General features: G+C 38.7%; 1 protein-coding gene across 3 annotated transcripts in view; it reads right to left on the bottom strand.

The window, feature by feature from the left end:
- TENM1 (teneurin transmembrane protein 1) overlaps positions 1-22,389 on the bottom strand; it is a 591,240-nt gene that overhangs the window by 477,304 nt on the left and 91,547 nt on the right. For all 3 annotated transcript variants that reach the window (XM_072431864.1, XM_072431865.1, XM_072431866.1), the window contains exon 2: positions 9,494-9,798. In XM_072431864.1, coding sequence (XP_072287965.1) covers positions 9,494-9,713 — 220 coding nt within the window. In that variant the 5' untranslated portion in view covers positions 9,714-9,798. The remainder of the gene's footprint in view (positions 1-9,493; positions 9,799-22,389) is intronic.

The following is a 22,389-nucleotide window of genomic DNA, read 5'->3' as shown; positions in this document are numbered from 1 at the left end:
ATTAGCAGTCTTTAAAAAAAATCAAAATGCAAAAGGCGTCCAGCACATGTAAACTACATGTTTTTCAGCTTATAGTTTTGGATAGGCTGAAAAAATTGTATTGTTTTGTCAGTTACTATGCATTAGTCCATCTGGGTGTCTTCAGAAAATACTCATTACAAAGGTTTATTTACAAAGAAAATGTAAACTCCAATATCCAAGTGTAAGCCAGCTAAGCTTTGGTATGAGGTTTTTTTTCCTACTATTAATGGGCCTATCTAAATTCTGTGTTTTTTATTCTACATGCCATAAAGGAATATAGCTGGATAAAGTGTGCATGTCAATTATTCAAAAATCTGTAATTGATAGCAGTGAAATTGCTTGTGAGAAAAGTGCTTGTGAAGGATGTTTTGCTACAGTATTCCCAAACCCAAAGTTTAAAACCAACATCACGCATGCACATGTTGTTGCACCTCAACTTTGTTTATGAATATGTAAATATATATGTATATATATATATATATATATATATATATATATATATATATATAGATGTATTCATGGATGTATATATAATGTATGTGTATAGGTGCAGCAATGTTGTGTGTAAACACGAAACCTGTTTTCTTTGTACTGGCCATAGGGCCCTCCTAGGGGGTCTCGAAGTGTAGGATTTAACAGAAGTAATTGAACAGATGGGTTGGGTTAATTGCCCATCCAGACCTTTTGGTGACAACTAAAATTAGATGACCCCTACCTGGCTTTGTCTGCAGCTTCCCATATCAACTTAGCTAGGAGGCCTAGTGAATTCCTGAAGTTACAGTAACCAATAGTAATCTTACAGATCACACTGAGGAACCAATCCAGGAGCCTCAAGGTTACCTAATTGGAATTAACTATGTAAAAAGGGGAACTGAGAGAATTTAGCTCTCTTGCTCTTGCTCTTCTCTCTGGTGGGCTGGTCCTCTTTGTCTCCTGAGGGTCTCCCTAGGTAAGCTGTTATGGGGTTATCATCGGAAGGAAGTAGGCTCCCGAGATACCCATTAACCTCTTAGCAGGTAGCTATAAGATATTCCTGATTATAATCTTATGGGTGTCTATGGTATTACTGCATTACTTTGCTGTTTTATAATTACTATATTGTGTACTAAGTAGTTACTGGGTTATTGTAGGGGTTACTACTAATAACTATGTCCATGTGATGTATGAATAATTGAAGTTCCTATGTGTTTAAATATCTGACAATATTGCTGTGTACTATACTTTCTTAATTAAACTGTTTGAATGACTAGCTATTATTTGTGCATGAACCTTCTTTAATTGAATATCTATATGCATTGATAGGAATATAATTTCCATATTCATGCAGATTATTAGATAAAGTATACTTAAATAACAATGTCCTATTTCTTGGAATTTCTTTAACATAGTTTTTTAGACTGCAATTTTTTTTTCCTATCGAGAAAGCGCCTATACGAATTAGTATTGTAGCTTTGATAAAATGTTGCCACACTTTGGATGTGGTTGCAAACTTTGATATCATGTACCTAATAACTTGATATACAAGAATTTTCTAACATTGTATTTCCAAAAATAAAACAATGGATTATATATTATAGTATGACGTTTAAAAAGCATATTACAGAAAACTATAGCAACCAATCAGAAATAATATGTCATTGTCCTGACTGCCTTGCAATAAAAATTGTGGCTTGGCATTACTGCACATTCATGATCTTTCATCGCATTATAAAAAAAATGTTATCAACAAAATATGTTGTCAAATGCATATTGTCAAGTGCTGTTCACCAAAGTCTATTGCAAGCTGTGTATGCTGTCCAAAAGGATTTTCATATGTTGCATGTTGACAAAGTAAAAGCCTGTACAGGGATCAGTCACTAACAATTTTGTTCTTTTTTATCTGTGATTCATAGAATTCTGTTCGAAAACAGATGGAAAACAAAAAATGTGAAAGTTGGCAGTAGGCAGAAAGTTTGTCTGTTTCTGATACCATGTCTGTTTCTGATATTACTAAATATTTATCAAAATCTTTCTAATGTAAATAACTGAGTCAATGTATGAGCTTTATCTATCACACAAAGAAAATAAAACCACATTGCTAAGATGATGTGTTTAAACCCAGGAAATACCACTAATAGAAAATGAGCTACTGTGAGTTCATAGAAAAAAAACACCAAAAAACATTTTCTAACCTTATTGTGGCTACCTATATAAATATATTTTACGACTGGGTGTTGTTGCTTCTGTCCACTTTGTGATTGTTTTTTACCATTTCATTTCGTTTTATACCATGATTTTTTCATTGCTAAGCTAAATTCATCATTGAAATCAAGCTGATAATGAATTGCTTTGTTTACATAAAGGACCACAGTGGGCAGAGGTAGGTAAATCTTGTGATGGTGTTGATGTGGGGGAGAAGGTTTAAAGTACAGTATCCTCCCATTATTTTAAGTATCTTTCCTTGAAGCCTTGACATATTGTTAATATGAGCATGACCAAAAAGTACTAAAGCTGCTTTTCACCTACTGTGAATGTCAAAACAAATGGTTCTTGTTGATCTTTGTGAACATGCACTGTGAATTAGGCTCATTTGGTTAGGCCATTGGCACATTTACCGGTATAGCATATATCTGTTTAACACTGGCCTTAGCTCTATAGCTACACAAATCTGCCGAAATTCCACAAGCCTTTACCAATACATTTTATAACATTCTGCACACTAGAACAGTACCTGTTTTGGCCCTGCCTTTTTGACTGACAATTTAGCCTTTTATCTTAATTGCCTGTAGGCTTATCAGCTGCTAAAATAAGCCTGAAGGTTATTATCAGTGAAAAAGACTACTACGATCCAAACTCTTTTTTTAGAGTTCTTGGTGCTTCAATACCTGAAAGTGCACACAATTAGACATGCCACCGGCAATGTCAAGACTCTACACACATTTAGCACACTGCAATCAAAGAGCAAGAGCTTACATTTTTCACTCTCTGTTTGAGCTGGATCGTCTTTACCCACTGTTTTTTAAGAGCAATTTAGTACATATTTTTACTGCTCTCATAGCAGGATATTCCTTCTGGGCTACTACAATTACCAAATTCATGTTTATAGTTACATTGTTTTTTGGAGGCTTTAATTTGACAATATTTTATTTTGTTGTGTATCCTAAATAGTCAAAATATGTTGAAAAATGAAACTGTTAGTTTAAAAAAAGTAGCTTTGGATTAAAAAATATACATAATTTTTCTGATTTGAAATGAATACTAAATTTATGTTTCTGGTGCAAAGTGTAGCAAACATACGTGAGTTTTGTTCATTATCTTTTTATTGTTAAAAAAGGCCATTTATCATTAAGTAAATGTTAATAGGGGTTACGTAAGAAAACTTTTTTTTTTAAAATATGTCATATAATGTTGTTTTTTCACTAACAATTGTGTTCAAGTTTATTTGAGTCTGTGTCACAGTTAGTGTTGGTCAAATAGCTCACTATTCGATTCGACCGCTATTCGGTCGAATAATGCATAATTATTCGGGTGATCGAACATCGAATTCGAAGTCAATAGGGGAAAAATTTGGGTTGTTATTAGGGTCGGTGGAGAGCTTCTACAGCCTATAAATACATTTAAAAAGACATGTCAAGACTCTCCCAGCTCTGCACAACACTGTACAAGTAAAAAAAAAAAATAAGGAAGTCGTTTTTCTGTTGCTGGCAAGTAGTTTTGGTCGAATAGCCCACGCCATTTTATGGGTCGGCCAAGGGAACATGCCGGATTTTACACGGTCTCCGAGTAGAGGCAGAGAAGGACATGAGGTGTTCCTCTGGTCCAAAAATTAGCCACCAGGTTTCACTGCTCCGTTACAAGCCATACACAGGCTTCAGAGTACAGGCAGAGGTCTCTGAGGGCGGTCTTCCAGTCCAAAAATTAGCCAGCTACACAGCTCTGTTATACGTTACAGGTGGCAGCAGTAGGAGGAAGCCGTGGGCACTGAGATGGAGCGGTGACCGGATTTGTAACTGGAATCCAGAGTGGGGAACTGGGCAGGCAGCATTACAGCATGATGAGGAGGCGGTGGGCCCTGAGAAGGAGCAAGGACGGCATTAGAGGTTGAGGTCATCACCCATATGGGCAGTGTCGAAGCTGTAGCTATTGGAGACCTTTTTTTCCAAAAGGACAGAAAAATGTATGTATTTCTCTACTAAAAATACAAATTTCCTAATTATGAATCACACAGCTCCATTACAAGTGATATAGGTCTAAAAGTAGAAAAAGGCAGAGGGCCCTGAGGGGGGTGCTCAGTAAAAAAATATTTGCCAGTTACACAGCTACATTGCAAGTTATAAACCTCAGAGAAAGAGTAGAGGTAGAGGGCCACTAGGGTGAGAAGTAGAAGGAGATGCCGGAAGGCTGTGAACGTGCTCTTGCCATCAAGATGTCCGTGCAGCAGTTGACGACTAATCAGTACACTCTGCAGAGGGGGTGTTAAAGTCATTGCCTATCCAAGCCTTATTCATTTTAATAAAAGTGATTCGGTCAACATTTTCTGCGAAAGCGAAATCCGTTTGTCACTCACTACGCCCCCAGCTGCACTGAACGCTCTTTCAGATAACACACTTGCGGCTGGGCAGGCAAGGATCTGAATGGCATGTTCTGCCAGCTCTGGCCACTGCTCAAGCTTGGATACCCAGTAGCCCAGTGGGTCCTGGCTTTGCAGGTTGCAGATGTCCCATGCAGGGCTCAGGTATTCCTGCACCATGACTGAGTACCGCTGCTCAGTGTCATTGGCAGTGTGCTCAGTGTGCACGACTGGCAGCTTGCTTCCGCTGAAAAAAAGCCTGCATAGTTTGGCTTAGACGACCTCTACTGCTGCTGCCACCCATGCCGCTTAAAGCAGTTGTTTGGCTCCCATGGCTGGTGGAACTCCCATAGGGATCCCTGCTGCTGCTGCCGCTGCCGCTGCTGCTAGCTGGAAAGGCTGAGCATAAGTCCCTTACAAGTACTTCTTGGTAGTGCTGCATTTTAGGTCCCCTGTATTGGGGCAAGATCAGTTGTTGTATCTCAGGCTTGTAACGTGGATCCAGTAATGTAGCAATCCAATAGTCGTCAGTCTTTGTTTTTATGTGTTCTACGTGTGGATCTTTGGCTAGGCACTCCTGCATAAAGGCTGTCATGTGGCTCAAACTACTCACAGCTGAGGTAATTCTGGACCCACACTCCTGTGGGTCGAACAGCAGCACAGGGTCGTCCACCTCCTCCTCCGCCTGGTCCTGCCATCAACGGAACATGCCGCCTTGTGTTTGGGTGGATGGATGCCATGTACCCTCAATATCATCCTCTGCCCCTTCCTCCCCTTCTCCCATGCCTGCAATGTCCTCCTCATCCTCTTCCACCTCCTCCTCTTCCTGGATTCATAGTGTTGTCATCACTATGGACATTAAAAAATGCCCACACTGGCGAACATTTAACTGGGCCAAAAGGTGCTCTGGAGCTGGTGCTCGTGGTGGTGGTCCACGGTTGTTGAGGCATAGCTGTGGCTTCCGACGATTTACGTCTATGACTTGCCTCACTGGTAATTGAAGAATGCAGAGTGTGGGCACTTTGAGGGCGCGCTGCAACCTCCTCCTCCTCTTCTTCCTGCCTATGATGGTCTCCTTGTTCGCCCCATGTCGGATCAAGGACATCATCATCATCATCATCAGATGAGACAGTTTCCCTATATGTGTCGAAAAGAAGCAGCGGCCTTTTGGCGCCAGTTTGAATTGGCTCGTCTGGCTGAGAGTGTTCTGATGAAAAGTAACTGGGGGGAAAGCCTGTGAACTGACTCTCTTCGTCAGATGACTCAAACAACTGAGCATCTTTAATGAATGATTGTAGCTCCGCCTCTCCAACCCCTTGGTGGGACTCCTCTACATACTGCCGTACACGGGATTATATATGAATGATCATATTGTTACAGCATGTACAGAATTGTGCACAATATGATTGTTCAAGTATAATCGTGCATAATCGTTGATCGGTCGTAATCGTTCGTTTTGTGTGTACCTAGCTTTAGCCTAAAATTGATTTGACTCTTTAATCTTCATGTGAAGTACAGGGGTATGTAATAGTGTTATGTATCTTTTTATAATGTATCTTTTTATGTATCCTTTTTACAATGTATCTTTTTATGTATCCTTTTTTAATGTATCTTTTTACACCTGTTTGGAGGCTGTAGAAGCTCTACACAGTGCTGAAAAAAACCCAATTTTTTCCTCCTATATTCCCACTTATTTAATGGTGTTCGACTTTGAAATTCGAGCACCTGAATAATTTTGCTACATTCGAGCGAATAGCTGCCGAATCGAATAGTGAGCTATTTGACCAACACTAGTGGTGACGCTTGTAATATGCACCACAGTATACAAACTATATACTGCAGTATACACTGCGTCTGTGTGTCTGTCTCTCAGTACAAGTGTGATACTGTGCATGCAGTCAGCGGGGTGACCCTGCCTCTGGCTGCGTGTATGTAACACACTGACTGACTATTTATCTATCTTTATAGCTTTCTATCCATCTATCAATGTATCTATCTATGTATCTATCTATCTATCTATCTATCTATCTAGCTATCTATCTAGCAAACAGTGAAACACTCTACGTATCTGAGTACAGTAGATTTCAGGACTGCACAAATTCAGTACAATCCAACAATCTATCTGATTAATAGTGTGAGTGTGACACAGTCAAACAAAGTAAAGCACTTTTTTCACTTTGACAAAGAAAGCAAGCCAAGCAGCACAGAAAGGTTGTGATGCTATCAGCAAATCTCTGTCAGAAGTGGTAAATGCAGGCACGCCTTCGCCTTATATAATGCCAATGGCTGCCTGTGTGGCATGCAGTGACAGACAGCCAATCGGCTGTCTGCCACAACAAACATGGAAGGGGCATCCCTGCTCTAATTGGAGGGCACTGTGCCTCATGGGGGAGGTCCCCAGTTGTTTGAATGCATTGTGGGAGGGTCAAATTCGGGTATTCGAATCCAGCAAAATTCGGGTCGGGTCCACCCGAATTCGAACGGTCATATTCAGGTCTAACATTAGGACGACCCGAATTCGAACAACAACACTAGTCACAGTAATTAAATCATGTTTTGTGGTTACAAGATTTGTAGCAAATGTATATATATGCTGGGAAGCCTTGGACTCTGTTTAGCCAAAAATCCCTTTCACTGTTAAGAGATGTGGAAACATCCACCATTATCTCTTACCATCATTGAAGTCGTCAGAGTGTCCCTGGTCTTTTAAAATTCTAGAAACACCCCTTTTAAATAATGCTGCTTGTCAGCAGATGACCTGTATTAGTATATGTAATTACTGTAGTACAAGTACTTTGTTCGAGAGAAAAAGATTACAAATAATTGGTTTGTAGGAACACAGGGATACATGGTACATATTTGTTAAAATTCTATACCAACAATATGTTGAGAAATCATAAAAAGTACATAACTTATCTAAAACACAAAAGGTAAGTCCTATATTTCTATCTTCAAAATATATTCGGCACAGTTTTTACTAATTCAACAAAATGGAAAGCACAATATTGATTTAACAGACTGAATAGTACAACTGAAAAAGACCATTATGACAATGTTATAATATATCATGACGTGCGGGGTCATTATTACCATGTCCAAATAGAGTGTACAAGACAATGATACAGATATGCACTGATATTATGAAGCCGGAACTGTATCAATTTATTGTAACAGAGAGCTAGCAAAGGGCTGTGATGACGGCCCCTGAGCGACTTCTGGTTAATGATGCTCTGCACAGTACAGCCTTTTTGCGTTGATAGACACTATCTAGTTATCTAGTCATTTTTTTTCCAACCTTCTGTGGAATTGTTTTAGGGAAAAAAAAAGTCTGGATTTGGGCAATACTATGGACAATCTGCTAAACATTATTCAAATATTCACATTTCTACTTGAATATTAGTAAAAATTATCAGACGCTAGGGCGAAAACTAAAGAGTTTATGAAAAATACAATGAAAGTATCAGTTTTGACAGTAATTAACAAAATTTTCATTGTATACAGCTTGTTATATATTTTATAGATTTACAGCTGCAGGATCACAATACTTTTTCTTGTTAAAAACTAGTTGGTGGCTGGAACAAAGATTCTGTCCCACAGGGCCTGAAAAATCCAGAAAGCATATAGAAGTCTCAGTTAGATTCTGTGTTTTAGTGAATTATCACTCTGCAAGGGAATTTTCACTGCAAAATATTGTTTTTTTGTTTTATTCTTGCACATAATTAAATGGCTGAAATCATCTGAGATTAACCTCATACATAAAGGTTCTCTTTGCTAACTGAACAGTTTAAAATCTGGTAGTAAATCAAAACCACATTTTTTCAAAGTCATGCAACATGTGGGCAGGAAAATGCAGTAAAATGAAATACAACACATTTAAGTTTAAAGACAACATAAGTTTCACAACACAACGTTTCAGAACACACTATGGAAGGAGACTTTGTTCATTCAGATAATGCAAAACATGTCAAATAAATGATTTAGTTGCTATAGGATCATATATTATCACAAGGTACTGCCCCCAAAGCGTACATAAAATATACATAAAGCCAAAAAAATGTCTTCATTTTGGATAGAGCAGGAGAAAAGCCCTTTTAGACTGAACAAAAAGTTAAAGAATAGCTTTGTGAGCTACACTGTGAAATAAATCCCTTCTTGACCAGTTGTCATAGGTACACATGTCCCCATCACTACATTTTCTCCATTTTCCTGTTCTACCCTTAATCTAACCAGTGAGGTTACATTTTGTGATCAGTTCCGTTGAAAAAGAATCTGAGTGAATCTGTCCAGGTACACATGGAGCCAAAAGAAGTCTGCCCTGCTGTATTCTTAGAACACATTGAGATTGACCTATCTCGAAGACTGAAAAACATAGATTATCATGGGTAAACCTGGGTGATCCAGCAAACCTGGAATGTGTTTGGTGCAGTATTTAAAGCATTTGCCAGCTAATAGCAAAAGCTTTTTAGAAAAATCAATACAGGTTTGCCAGATCGCTTAGGTACACCCATGACAATCTATTTTCTCCAGACTTGGAGAAATTATTAATATATTAGGCCCAATGTCACTAACACACTGTATGTGACAAAATAATATGTTTTACAATACAATTAGGTATTCTGCAAAAATTGGCACACTAGGACAACTTAGTAAGTAATGAGGTATGACATCTGCACATCCATTAGCCCACCCAAACCCCAACCAAAGTTGCAACATGACTGACAAGGGTAAGCAGCAGCAAAGATCTTTCCCTTGCTCATCCATCCAATGAAGAAATGTTGCATACAAGCAGGGGACAGTTCTCCCTTTACATTTTACGTATCCTGTTACTGGCAGCTTCAGGCAAATTAAAGTGCAACAATTGCCTAAGTAAAGTTACTATGAAGTACTGTATATATAAGATTTTTTGTGCATATTATTTACTACCTTGGTTGGGGTCTTCAACAGCTTTCCTTTTTCTGGTGCTATGGCTGTTGTAGTTTAATCTTATTTCCTGGGAACATTCCTGAAGGGTCTCTCTTGAGTTGTATGATTGTCTTGGCTTCCTCTCATCCTCACTATCTTCTGAAGAGCTGGTGTAGGCAAGATCCATTTCATGCTTAATTTTTGATAATGGTTGGTAAGGCTTGTTGTCTATCTGCTCCATATCTCATTCAAAAGATTACTTCACAGTCATGGAGCACAGCATGCAATGTTGAAGAGAAGAGCTCCCTATACTCTCTCTAGAGTTCCTGCAACAAAATAAAAAAATTGTTAAAAAATATTGCTTCTTAATATTTTAAATAACAATTTTTAGAAAAAAATCAACACATACAAACCCCACATAACTACAAGAAGTGACACATTTGTTTTACCTAAATTCACTGTATATAAACCCAATACGCTGAAAACATCTTAAGAAAAAAAATAGTATCTAAAGAAAATACATATTCAAAATAAGTATAAATTCATGGGCCTAGATTTTCTAGAATAATACAAATAAATATTTTTGATTCAATGTACTATTGTCAACACTAGAGAAGCTGCAAGTGATGTCTGAGTAAATCACACTGCCTTTCCCCCCTGTCATTTTCTGTTTATGTTGCTGACTTTGTTTACTAGCACTTAGAGCAGGGGTCGTCAAAGTTTTATGGCCACTAGGCCATTTATGGGGTGGGCAGGAGCACACTAGGCTGGGCATGCCCTAATGGCACTGCCCACCACCAGGGAACACCCCCTGAAGTGAAATCCCTCTCCTCCGTATGCATTGCAGAGGAGAGGGATTTCCCTTCAGGGAGCATTCCCTATTTACTGGGGCAGCAGAAGTATTAACGCTGGTCGCGGTAAATAGGGGAGCCACTGCAAGGGGGCGGCACCGGAGCTCCGGCGGGTTGCCGGCCGGCATTAGGCCGGATCGGCCAGGGGGCGTTAGGCCGTAACAAACTACCGGCTAGACCGTATCTGGCCTAAAAGCTGGAGTTTGCCAACCCCTGACTTAGAGCATTGTTTAGATTGATTATGTGGTTATAGCAGACACACAATTTTACTTTAGGTGGAACTCCAGGAGAATTTGAGAAATATAGCAGTCTATAAACCTCTAAACATTGTGGTTAAATTGAGAAAGAGAAATGACGTTTGCAGGAAATTTTAGGAGGATGCTTTAAGAAACACACTCCAATATTTCTTTGAGGAATGCAAGAAATGCATTTGAGGATGCAAGAAATGTTGAGAAATATTTGAGGAAATGCAAAACAATGTTTCCTCTGTGAAGGAGATGTGAAGAAGGATGTGAAGAAGTCATTTTTTTCAGAAAACAAGAAATAATCTTTTCTTTCTTTTGTTTGGTGGTTTTGACAGTAAAAAAGTTAAGCCTGAAATTGCACAGTCCAGGTGTAAATTTTTCTAAAATATTCAAATGACATGAAAATTGTTAAGAATGTTATCATGAGTAGCACCATGTCTAAATACAATGCTGATAGCAAGATAGCTAAAACAGACAAAGCAATGCATTTAAATCCTACAGATGTAGAAAAAAAAAATGCTGCATTAAACTCAACACACTAGTTCCAATCTGAGCATACAATCCGCTTTAGAGCTAAATTTTATATAGATTGTCAGATTGTATACGAATATAATGGATCAATTAGGACATACATTACAAAGTTTTGGTAAATCAATGGGGATTGAAGACAGATTATATAGTTAGATACAAACATGTGGGCTGACTTTTGTGAGCCAAATCAGATGATAATTGCTGATTCTTAATACAATAAAGTCTTAAAATGTTTCAATCTTTTTTAATATTGTGGAAGATTCTTGACATCACAATTTATTTACTAGGCTCTGGTAAGAGCAGTGTTGGGTGAAAACCAAAGAAACCAATCAGAAATCTGATTTCTAATGGATCACTGAACATCAATATTTTTGAACAATGCTATAAATAAACTCACTGCTAGACACAATGACCCTAATTCATCAATGAAATCCGCGCTCGCTGGTCGCGCGTACTTTCGTGCTTCCAGCGAGCCAGTTTTCCGCGGTCCGGAGTCAAGTGCGCTCGTACACTAGCCTCCTCACTGCCAGCCGGATTCCTGCCTTGATAATAATGAGCAATAGGGGGCGCGAATCTGCCAATTAAGGCGATTAGATTTCAGCTGCGCGATTAAGGAGGATCTGTTACGCTCAATGGTGAGATCATAGCAATTAATTAGCGCGCACCTGCTCTCTATTCTGTGCGTATCTACAGTCCTTTACAGGTCAATTAGAATGTTTAATGCTTCATTAGATTTCAGCTGCATGATTAAGGAGGATCTGTTAAGCTGACACTGGTGAGATCATAGCAATCATGTTGCTATATAATTAATTTATTGGCACATTTGTTGCACTGTTTTTTTAGGGGAACAGTGACTTTTAATGCAAGCTCGCCAGTGTAAAGCTGCCGGAGATGCGCGGCTCCGGCCGCGAGCTCATTCAGTTGCTGAATTGCGCTACGGCGTACGATTTCGGATCGCGAATACGAATGCGCGAGCGAGCGTCCGATTCTGCTTGATGAATTAGGGCCAGTTTGTGGTTTTAGATTCAGGTTTTAGGTGGCTATGAATTCTTGTCAGCGACTATTTGTCCTCCACTACATAATGAGATATTTCATTAAAGAAAAAACCTGCCAGCTGTAAAATAACAGGACAAGCAGTTATATAAGCTTTCTTACAGAGGCATCATGCTGATTGAAAAGAAACTGCATATGACACAAGGATAATAGTCCAGATTATAGGAAATCACAGATTTAGCAGAACCCACATACCATTTCAGAAGACTGGGATTCTTAGAAGTCTAGCCCTTTTTTTTCCCACTTTGTTCAAGCTCCACTTGTGATTGCCAAGATGCTTCAGATGATCAATATCTAGTTGGCCTTGTCAGATAGATGATAAAGGCTCATACAAGTAGAGATAAGTGACCTTTGTTCGAATGACTTAATGTTTTTATTCCACTAGAGATGCCTCCTTTTCTGACCTTTCTATCAGTTTACTGTCAAGCAAAGCTTTCTCATTTGTTCTAAGCAACTGTATGAAGCACCCTTGTTGTTCAGACTTTTTTTCTGGCAACTCTGTGTTACTAAAAAAAAGTGAAATTGTGTTGGTTGAAAAGACTTTTTTTCGATCAGCATATTATCTGTGTAGACTTGTGTCTGGGAAAATAAAGGTCAGGGATAAACCTATTTTGTTATCTTAAATATATTAGGAGAGTTATTCTGTTAAAATTATTATTGTGAACTGATAACAATTGCCAGGATTTGTAATAGGTGAATTAAAAAAATGTTTAATTATGAGATGGAGTGATGGGAAGGGATTTGTTTTTTTTTATCCCTATTGCATAAGTACACTATAAAGGGCACTTAAATGATACATGGGAAAACAATACATTTTTGAGCATTACAATCAGTCAATATGCCTGTTTGATTCTGCTCAGTTAATCACTTTATTGTACTATAATGAACCTTAGGCTACCCACAGAGGTAATACACTATTCACCTTGTGAATGTTCTTTCCTATGATTATATTAACGTGTACATGTTTCCAGACTTTGAACATTAAACTATTGATATAACTTTAAACATTCACACCTCTAGCTGCTTGTAGTGAGAATTAATTGATTTATTAAGTTCTTGAAGGATCTTTTTGAAGGCTTAGATGTTGTCATATTGTCTGTTTCTAACTTTTTAGAAACCCTCCTGATTGTTTACATTGGAAGATTTATAATGTATAGAGCTGTATATTATAATAGTTCTGTATAATGCAATGCTATTGTATGGAGGGTATATGCTATATGGTATGCTATCGGATGACTGCTCTAATATTCTGTTATTATATTTTTAAATTGTTGGAAGGGGCATGTTGTTATGTACTGCTGGCTCGGAGAATATATCTTAAAAATGGTATATAATATTATGCTGCTAGATAGCAGAAATGTTGTGATACTGGTAGAGGAAGATGCTAAAAGACTGGTTTATATAATGTTTTATTCAAAACTGTAATTGGTGATTAATATAATTATAATTAAAATTAATAGTTACTTAAATTAGTAATACACAAACCAGTCCATCAAAACCTGTGTATATAATAAATCAGGGAGGCCTGCAGTGGTTGCAAGTATTTTGTTCAGAAATACCATGTGTCCCATTTAAAACGCAAAGTGACATGAATAACATGACAGCAAATTAACATTTATACAAGTGTGAGGAAAATAGAAAGAAGCAATTTATCCCTAATATTACATCACAATGAGGTAGTTTTCCTACAGGTAAGACTAGTACCGAAAAAGTATGAAGTGTGTGAAAGAAATTGATTCAAGAAATATATTAAGATAAATATGATATTACATTGTGACCTTGCCTGATGAAGGTACATCTGGTGGTTCCAAAACATGCCACTCTCCATTTGCCAGTCTAAATAAATGTCCATCTAGGTGTACTGGCAATCAATTCTTGTAATACTATCAGTAAAAGCACACAATAATTTTTTGGCTGTTGGGGAGCTACCGTGTTTCCCCGATGATAAGGCAGGGCCATCAAATAAGACAGCCCCCCCTTTTTAGGTAAAAATGAAAAATAAGCCCCCCCCCGCAAATAAGCCACCCACCGATTACTTACCAGAATCGCGTGGTGCGGTGGGTGACTCCGTGTTGTACTGTAGTCTTCTTCATGGGTAAATAAGGCATCCCCCTGAAAATAAGCCCTAGAGCATATTTTGGCCTTCAAAAAAAAAATAAGACAGTGTCTTATCATCGGGGAAACAGGGTAGGAACCCACATTACATTTATAAGACAAAAGTGGACTAATAAAATGTCCCCTTTTCAAATTTACTTAGGTAAACAGCTAAATATATAACTTGGCCACAAAGCTTTTAAAACATTTTCACACATAATGCAAGTACCTGAACTTGTCTTGGTATACACTTCTTGCATTCCCTGTACAATGTATGCAGCAGAGCTTGGAAAAGGGTATGGAGAAGCAAAGGCCTAAAAATTATGTAAACAATGAATCCATTTTCTGGGGGCAGTTAAAATAAGCACAGCATTACCACTTTAAATTATCGCTAGTCTCAATTTAGCTTTAATGTCCTTATTCTACAGTGTATAACTAAACATATGAAATGGACTGCAAGTTTGGTTTAACTGGATCTCCAGCTTATTGAATTTTAGAGAATTCTCTCACCATGGTTAATGTGTTTCTGGGGAGATTCATTATCATGCTGCAATATGATAAACTTTTTCCTGACAAAATATATGAATATGCTGCTGGCTGTGAAATATATTAAATTACTGTTGTTTGGGAATTATGCTAGTTTGCTGATGCTTTAGGTTTTATAGGGCAGGTTAAATTTAGTGGAGTATAAAAAAAGGGTTCCTAAACATAAAAGCAATGTAAACACAATGCAAGCAGTCCTTTAAATGATATTTACATACTCCAAAAGCGCAGACAGGAAGTCGACATCCTCAACATTCTTTTTAACGGCCTAATCTTAAAGTAAAACATAACGAAAGCTTTCCCCTGTGCTGAATATTTAGCTAAATGGTGAATTAAATTGGGACAGCAAGCCTGCCACTGCCTTTCTGTAAATAATGCAGGAGCAGCCTGTTTTCCTATGTAATTTCCCAGCTTTTGCGTTATTCAGAGAAAGCTGTAAATGTCAGCAGAATAGCTGGAGTGTAGAGCAGGTTGTTCTGCTCTGTTTGTACAGTTTTATGGCCTAACTAAAGAAGTTTTTTTCTGTCTCAGAGGAAAAAACATCCACTGGGAATACAGTCAGCAATATTTTTTATTTTAGAAGGAGGAAGAGTTAGAACCTCTGACTTATATTTTATATGCCCCCACAGGTTTGTTTCTAGCCAATGCAATCACTCAGGCAATCAATTAATGGGGGCCACCATGTTGGTCTCATTGAATGCCCAACAGCCTGTCTGTCCCCAGTCGCCATAGCCACAGCTTCCTCTTCCTCTTAGAACAGCACAAGAAAGTGAAAAATAACATTTATAGCTGCCTGTTCTACTGACTGGCAGATTTAGCTGTAAATTCTGATTTCAGTGCTTTTAAGGGGGGCCAGGAGGGGAAGGGCATGTGATGGGGTACCTAGGGCACCAAAATGCTATAGTCCACCTTTTCTTTTTGCATTATTTTTGAGAAAATTAATTTTGTGGAGGCCATTTTATCTGCCACACTAGTCATTGAGGTTCTGATTTCTGACAGTTAAATTATAGGGAATGGCACACAGTGTCAGATTTTGACTTGAAAGGAAGTGAATTCACGTTATACAACAGCTTTTCTCAATGTTTTCAACATGAGGGAACTCATAAAAAAACCATGTTCTATCAGGTCTTCAGAGAACCCCTGCTATAATTTATTTATCCACTGTTTACAGAATATAATCATGGTGGTCAGTAGGAAGAATGTTAACCTTATAGATAGCCAAAAAGATCATTGGTGTCACCTAAACTGACTGGAGAGACACAAATTGCTCATTGCTCAAGGAACCCCTAGCAACCTCTGAAGGAACCCTAATTTAGAAACCTTGGTATTCAAGGATCAGTTTAAAGGCCACAATGGATTTATACAAGATACCTGCACTTTGGTACCGTTAATAAACTCGACAGTTTTTAGGACAGGTCCGGGTAACTTTAGGACCTCTGGCAATTTTAACAGCTAGCCACAGTACTCAAGGATGATAGTCCATAACTGATCTATTTGCTTAGCTGTAATGAAACAAGTACACTATTTTGCTCAAAAGTTCTGCCACCACTTGAGCAAATCTGGCTGGTCATTTCAAAAGATTACCCAAAACTCTACAATTGATTACTTGCAAATTCACTCCACTAGCAATCCATCATGAAGGGGAAATATTTTGAGCCCTAAACGTGCTGTATAATCAAGTAGATTTAGCATTCTTTGGTGACAAGGAGTTGCACAGCTTCCACCTGACCAGATTCCAGATATAACATACAAATCAAAATGTTCAAACTGTAAGCTTTATAAGAAAAGAATAATGATGTGTAATGACAGACATTTTTCTTCATCTTGGAAAGAGTGGGGACCACTTAGAACTTCTGTCTTTGCTCTCACTTTGGTGATTCAGGCAGAAGTAAAAATATGATACATATTGGAATGTATCTCAGGTCTTCTGAAAATATGTTGCTTTATTACTCATTCTTACCAGGATTTAAAGCCGGGGTCGTCTTTTTCTTTGGGAACACAGCAAAATAATCAAAGGTTCTTTATCTTTCTCATTTTTTTTTCATGCGTAACTAAATTGATCTACTTCTAAATGCAAACTTTTAATGAAAGATACCCCGGATGACTGAATAAAAATTGAATTTGACATACTACTTTGTATTTTACTAAACAAGCCCATTGTCCGTCATTTACTGATTTGTTGGTGAATTTGCTACCTTTATGCTTCTTGCTAGGATAAATATATAATATAACAAAGCATCTGTGGATCCATGTACTTTAAACCTATTCTCACAGGTGTAACACAATCTGTCACTGGTTTAAACATATTGTATCTGATTATTCTGCTATGTAAACTTCTCTTTTCAAAAGCAAGCACCAACAAATGGACATTTTCTTTTCTAGCCAGTGATGCCTAAAGGTGTTTATACTCAGACAGGTGTAGAGAAAATTGGGAAGCAGAAATTGCTTTGAAATAATCATGCTATCTCCAAGGCATGCTATATAAGAGGGAAACACATGGATTAACAGATGTTGCAAGCGCTGAAATTGTTTACACAATGTAGTCATGAAGGAAAGTTGGTGGTATAACTTATCTCTAGCTTGTACCAGGCAATAAACATTTATTTCACTGCAGATCCTGTTATATAATGTGCATTTAGGTCGAACTTAACTGGTAATTTTTTTACCATTTAGCTTAAATTATGCAAATTATGATATATGAATAGAGTTAAATACACATACATTTCCCTGTCTGTTCTTAAATGCACAATCCTTTCTAACACCCAACAATTAAACTGAATATATATCGTATTTGGATGCCACTTTGATGGTATTAGGGTAAAATAGGCAAGACTTTTTCTTCTATATAGTAAATTACATTTTTATTTATTTTATTTTTTTTTTTTACATAAAAATATGTGGGAACTCTGATCAAGTTTACCAGGCACAATACTTTGCCAGTTATCCCTTAAGCTACGTACACACTTCCAATTATTATCGTTGGTAAACGAACGATCCTGCACGATATCTGCGAACGATCGTATAGCACCGATCCTGTACATACAGATAACGACACGATCGTTCGCAGATATTGTACACACGATAGATGCGATCGTTTGAACGATACAGGAAGTTACGTGCACCACAGGAACGTCCGTTCATCACGCATGCTCAGACCATGGACGATCAATGAACGATCGTACACACGAACGATGGTCAACGATCGTCGTCCAATCCGATCCGCCGGTCCGGTCATTCATTTCCAACGACTTTCCTCGTTCGCCGGCGTCGTTGGTTACTTTTTTTACGAACGATTTTTGCCCAATCGATCGTTCGTTGTTCGTTCGTCGTTCATTTTGAACGATAAAAATTGGAAGTGTGTACGCAGCTTAAAGCTACAAGTATGGGAGGCTCTTATCATGATGTGCAAGCCTATGTCCGTAAATACTGGAAAGATGCTTTAAGAGGATTGATACCAAAAATACATATATATACAGCAGATTATACCCACATTTTATCTTGGGACTACAAAGGATCAAGTTTGGAGGCAATCAGTGCCTGGTATTTAGAAAAGTCCCTGTTTTCCCCTCATGTTGATGATGTGTAAACAAGGAAGTAGGGTCAATTGGTTATCAACAGTGGGAATACAAGCCCAAAGAACTAATGAGTTTAAACTGGTAGTATCAAATGCACTCAGCAGAAAAGCTGTTTGAAATCTATTTCTGTATACCCCTCTCATCCAGGTTTGATGTTGACAGCAAAATCCCTGAATCTTCATACAAAGCCACACCTACTTCTTAAAGGGAGTTTAATGGAGATCCAGTAGGAGGGCCCAGCCCTACAGTCATGGATATTAGCTCTTAGGGGTTTAAAAAGTGGGGGTATGACATACCTATCATACTGTCATGGAGCATAAAGCTGTCAGAGCAAAAAAAATAAAAAAAATTGAAGGTGTAAAAAAAGTGACATTACATACTCTCTCCAATAATGGAATTCTGTATGCTGGGGAAACACAACATTACTAGAACTAAGGCCCTTTTCAGACTTGCAATTGAAACCTATAGCTGTTAGCAGCTGCCTACCACCCCTCTTCAACTACTATACTGTCAACGGCAAATTTGACAACTGTTCTATCATGTGGTTGAGAGAGGTTGAGGTACATTTCTTCCTCCAATGAAGAAAAGCAATCAAATGGCCAGAAGCAACTTGCCACTTGTCGAGAACAGCACCGCAATCCAACCCAACTGCAGCCACATGCAAACATGCACAAAAAGGTTGCCAATTGCTCCTATTCAAGTAAATAGGAGCAGGTAACAACAAAGTTGAGCAAGCAGTAGATTTAGTAGATTGCTGAGTCATTCACAAGTCTTAAGTGGACCTAAGAAATTCTAAAAAATATTTTTCTCAAAATTTTACTGATATTCATACTAGGTTGAAGTTTCAGATTAATCAAACAGTATGGTATTTTTGTTGGTAGTACATTTAATAGCTAGTGGAAATCACTTCAAACAGTATGGTATTTTTTTTTGGTAAAACATTTGATAGCTAGTGGAAATCACTGCATGTTTTGAACACAACACACACACACATATATACACATATTTAGTTTTTACTCAAAAGAGAGCTACACTATTCATTCCTCACTCTTTGTTATCATACATTGTTCTTGTTTTTCAATGGTATCTTGCTGTTCTTTTATTATGTATGTATAATGTTTACCATTTTTTCTGCTAGTTATATTTTAGCTCAGCTTCCCTGTTCACCTCTGTCAACAATTTAGATAACTGACTCTGGATTGCTGTCTTGTTGCTAGATTATCAGCCTTTTATGGTAACAGTAAAGGGTAGTATTTTTCAACATAAAATAGTCAGCATATTTATTTCTTAATAGGGTTCAGATTATATGTAAAAGATTGTTTGCACCCCACCTATGGTAGGGAGAAGGTTGCTGGAATGAATGGTAAAGTTAGGCAATACTGGAGGGTCATTATTATTAACTTGTATTTTTAAAGCATGGACATATTACACAGTGTTCTACAAAGTCAATTAATATATCACTAACTGTCACTCAAAAGAGCTCAAAATCTAATGTTCCTACCATAGTCATATGTCATTATTAACAGCGTAAGACCAATTTTGAGGGGAAGCCAATTACACTAACTGCATGTTTTTTCGATCTGGATGGAAACCAGATTACCCAAAGTACCCTATATGGGGAGAACATACAAACTCCTTGCAGATAGTGCCCTTGCTAGATTCTAACCTGTGACCTAGCGCTGCAAAGAAAAGAGTGTCAGCCACTGAGCCAACCGTGCTGCCCAAATTAGGAAAGATAATGTTTTAGCAGATAATAATAAAAAGTCTGAGAACTGTAGCTCAAATAAAATTATTATCAGCCATTTGCTAAAAGAGACAGGTCACAAAATCGTAAAAATTTGTATCTTAGAAAATTTTTGAAAACTAGAGATTATGTCAGAGATTATTTACCGGCCCCCTTATATTAGATAAAAGCACATACTTGTTTCTTTAAACCAACAGACATGGCTACAAAAGACTAGCCAAGAATGGGGGGAGTTAAAATCTCTGAAATTGTGTCACGATTGGGGAAACAGGGCAACTAGGGGGCGCTATGGCTTGCACAAGAACGGTGAGCCCTGAGAAGGGCCAAGGCGCAGGGTCTAAGTGGCAACCAGGTCTTCTCCAGAGCCTCCAGTGGAATAGATTTGCACTGCTGGTTACCTCCAGGTTGCAGTCCTTGGGCACACCAAGGTGGGCAGGAGAATACTCAGTACCAAGTCACAAAGCAGAAGAAAATTTCAGGGAAAGTCAGGGTCAGGGCAGGCAGCAAGCAAGAGAAGTCAGGTCACAAGCCAGGGGTCATTTACCAGGGATCCAGGAGATAGACACCGGTGACACTGGGGTCACTGCAGACACAGGGAACACTGGAGCCACTGGAAGCAACAGGAGGCACAGGTGACACAGGAGCAACCACAGGCAGAGAGGAACAATGGAACAGCACAAGGCAATTGACTGGAAACAACAGACTGGGCAAACAGGCGCTTATCACAGGAGCTGGACAGAGGAAACACTGACTTAATTACCAGGTATACAGGAACTTGCTAGCAAAGCTGGGGGCTGGCACTAGTGAAGACACGTTGAACGAATGCTGAGTGTTGTGTCTGAGCTAGCTAAATAGCCAGGGATGATAAGGAGACTATTTTCTGATTGGCCAGTTTGATGGATGAAACTTTTTAAAGCTTGGGAACGTAGGCATACCAAGAGTCAGAGCTGCACACATGTGCAGGAGAGAGATGTCCGCACTTTATTGAGGAAGAGGTAAGGGTGACAACTTGGCAGTGCATGTATAAAAAAATAAAAGCTTGCAAATATACTTTAGTACAGATATATAGCACACTTTTCAGTCTCAACAGAAAATTATACTGTGTTGGATATTTCAATCTAAACAGTGCAAAGCCCAAACAAACATTTAGCTTCCGCTACCCCCACCCTGCTAACCCCTGACTCAACACACACCACAACCCCTGGCACAACAATCACACCAAACAGCTACAAAAGACTGTTCGTGCAGCTGAGCGCAAGTGGAGGAAATCTGGGCTCATCGCTAACTTCATGAACTAAAAAGCCAGACTACAACACTTTAACACTGAACTCACTGTCACCAAGCAAAAAGTATTTCTCCGCTGTCATTTCCTCTCAACTTCCAACTCATGCAACCTCTTCTTAACAATTGACTCCCTCAAAAACCCCACACCTGCTCCCTCCACAACTTCCTTCTCTGCCCAAGATATTGCCACCTACTTTAGAGATAAAAATGACAAAATCAGACATGATGTCTCTGCTCACCGAGCCACTCCAACCATACCCACTCCTTCCACCTGTAAATCATTACTAACCTTCCCCCTCCCTTTTACTGTGGATGAAGTCTCCTCTCTTCTCTCATCATCTCCATCTACCACCTGTCCATTTGACCCAATTCCCTCTGATCTACTCCATTCCCATTCCTCCACCCTGGCCCCTGCCCTAACTGAACTATTCAACCTGTCCATTTCTACTGGTATCTACCTCTCTGCTTTCAAACATGCCATAATTCCCCCTATCCTGAAGAAACCCACACTAGACCCCTCCCTACCTTCCAGCTACTGTCCTATCTCCCTTCAGCCATATGTTTCCAAACTTCTTGAGCGCCGTGTCTTCAAAAGACTCACCGATTACCTGAGCACCAACTATCTCCTTGACCCTCTCCAGACTGGCTTTCAAGCTGCCTATTCCACCAAAACAGCCCTTACTAAAGTGGCCAATTACCTCATCAGAGCTAAGTCCAAAGGCAACGTTTCCCTCCTCCTTCTCTGTGATCTTCACTTTGCTTTTGACTTTGTTGATCACCCCCTTCTAATACAAATGGTCTCCATTGGTATCAGTGACACTGCTCTCTCTTGGTCTGCTTCCAATCTGTCTGACAGCACGTTTCAAGTTTCTTTCAATGGTAATTCCTTCTCTTCAACTCTCCAGGGTCAGTAATTGGACCGGTTCTCTTTTCTCTGTACACCTCCTCTCTCGGTAGTCTCATATCCTCCTTTGGCTTACAGTACCATATGTATGCT

Source organism: Pyxicephalus adspersus, chromosome Z (genome assembly GCF_032062135.1).
Source record: "Pyxicephalus adspersus chromosome Z, UCB_Pads_2.0, whole genome shotgun sequence".
NCBI lineage: Eukaryota > Metazoa > Chordata > Amphibia > Anura > Pyxicephalidae > Pyxicephalus > Pyxicephalus adspersus.
Note: the sequence above shows the minus strand (reverse complement) of the source record. Positions and strands in the feature narration are given on the sequence as shown.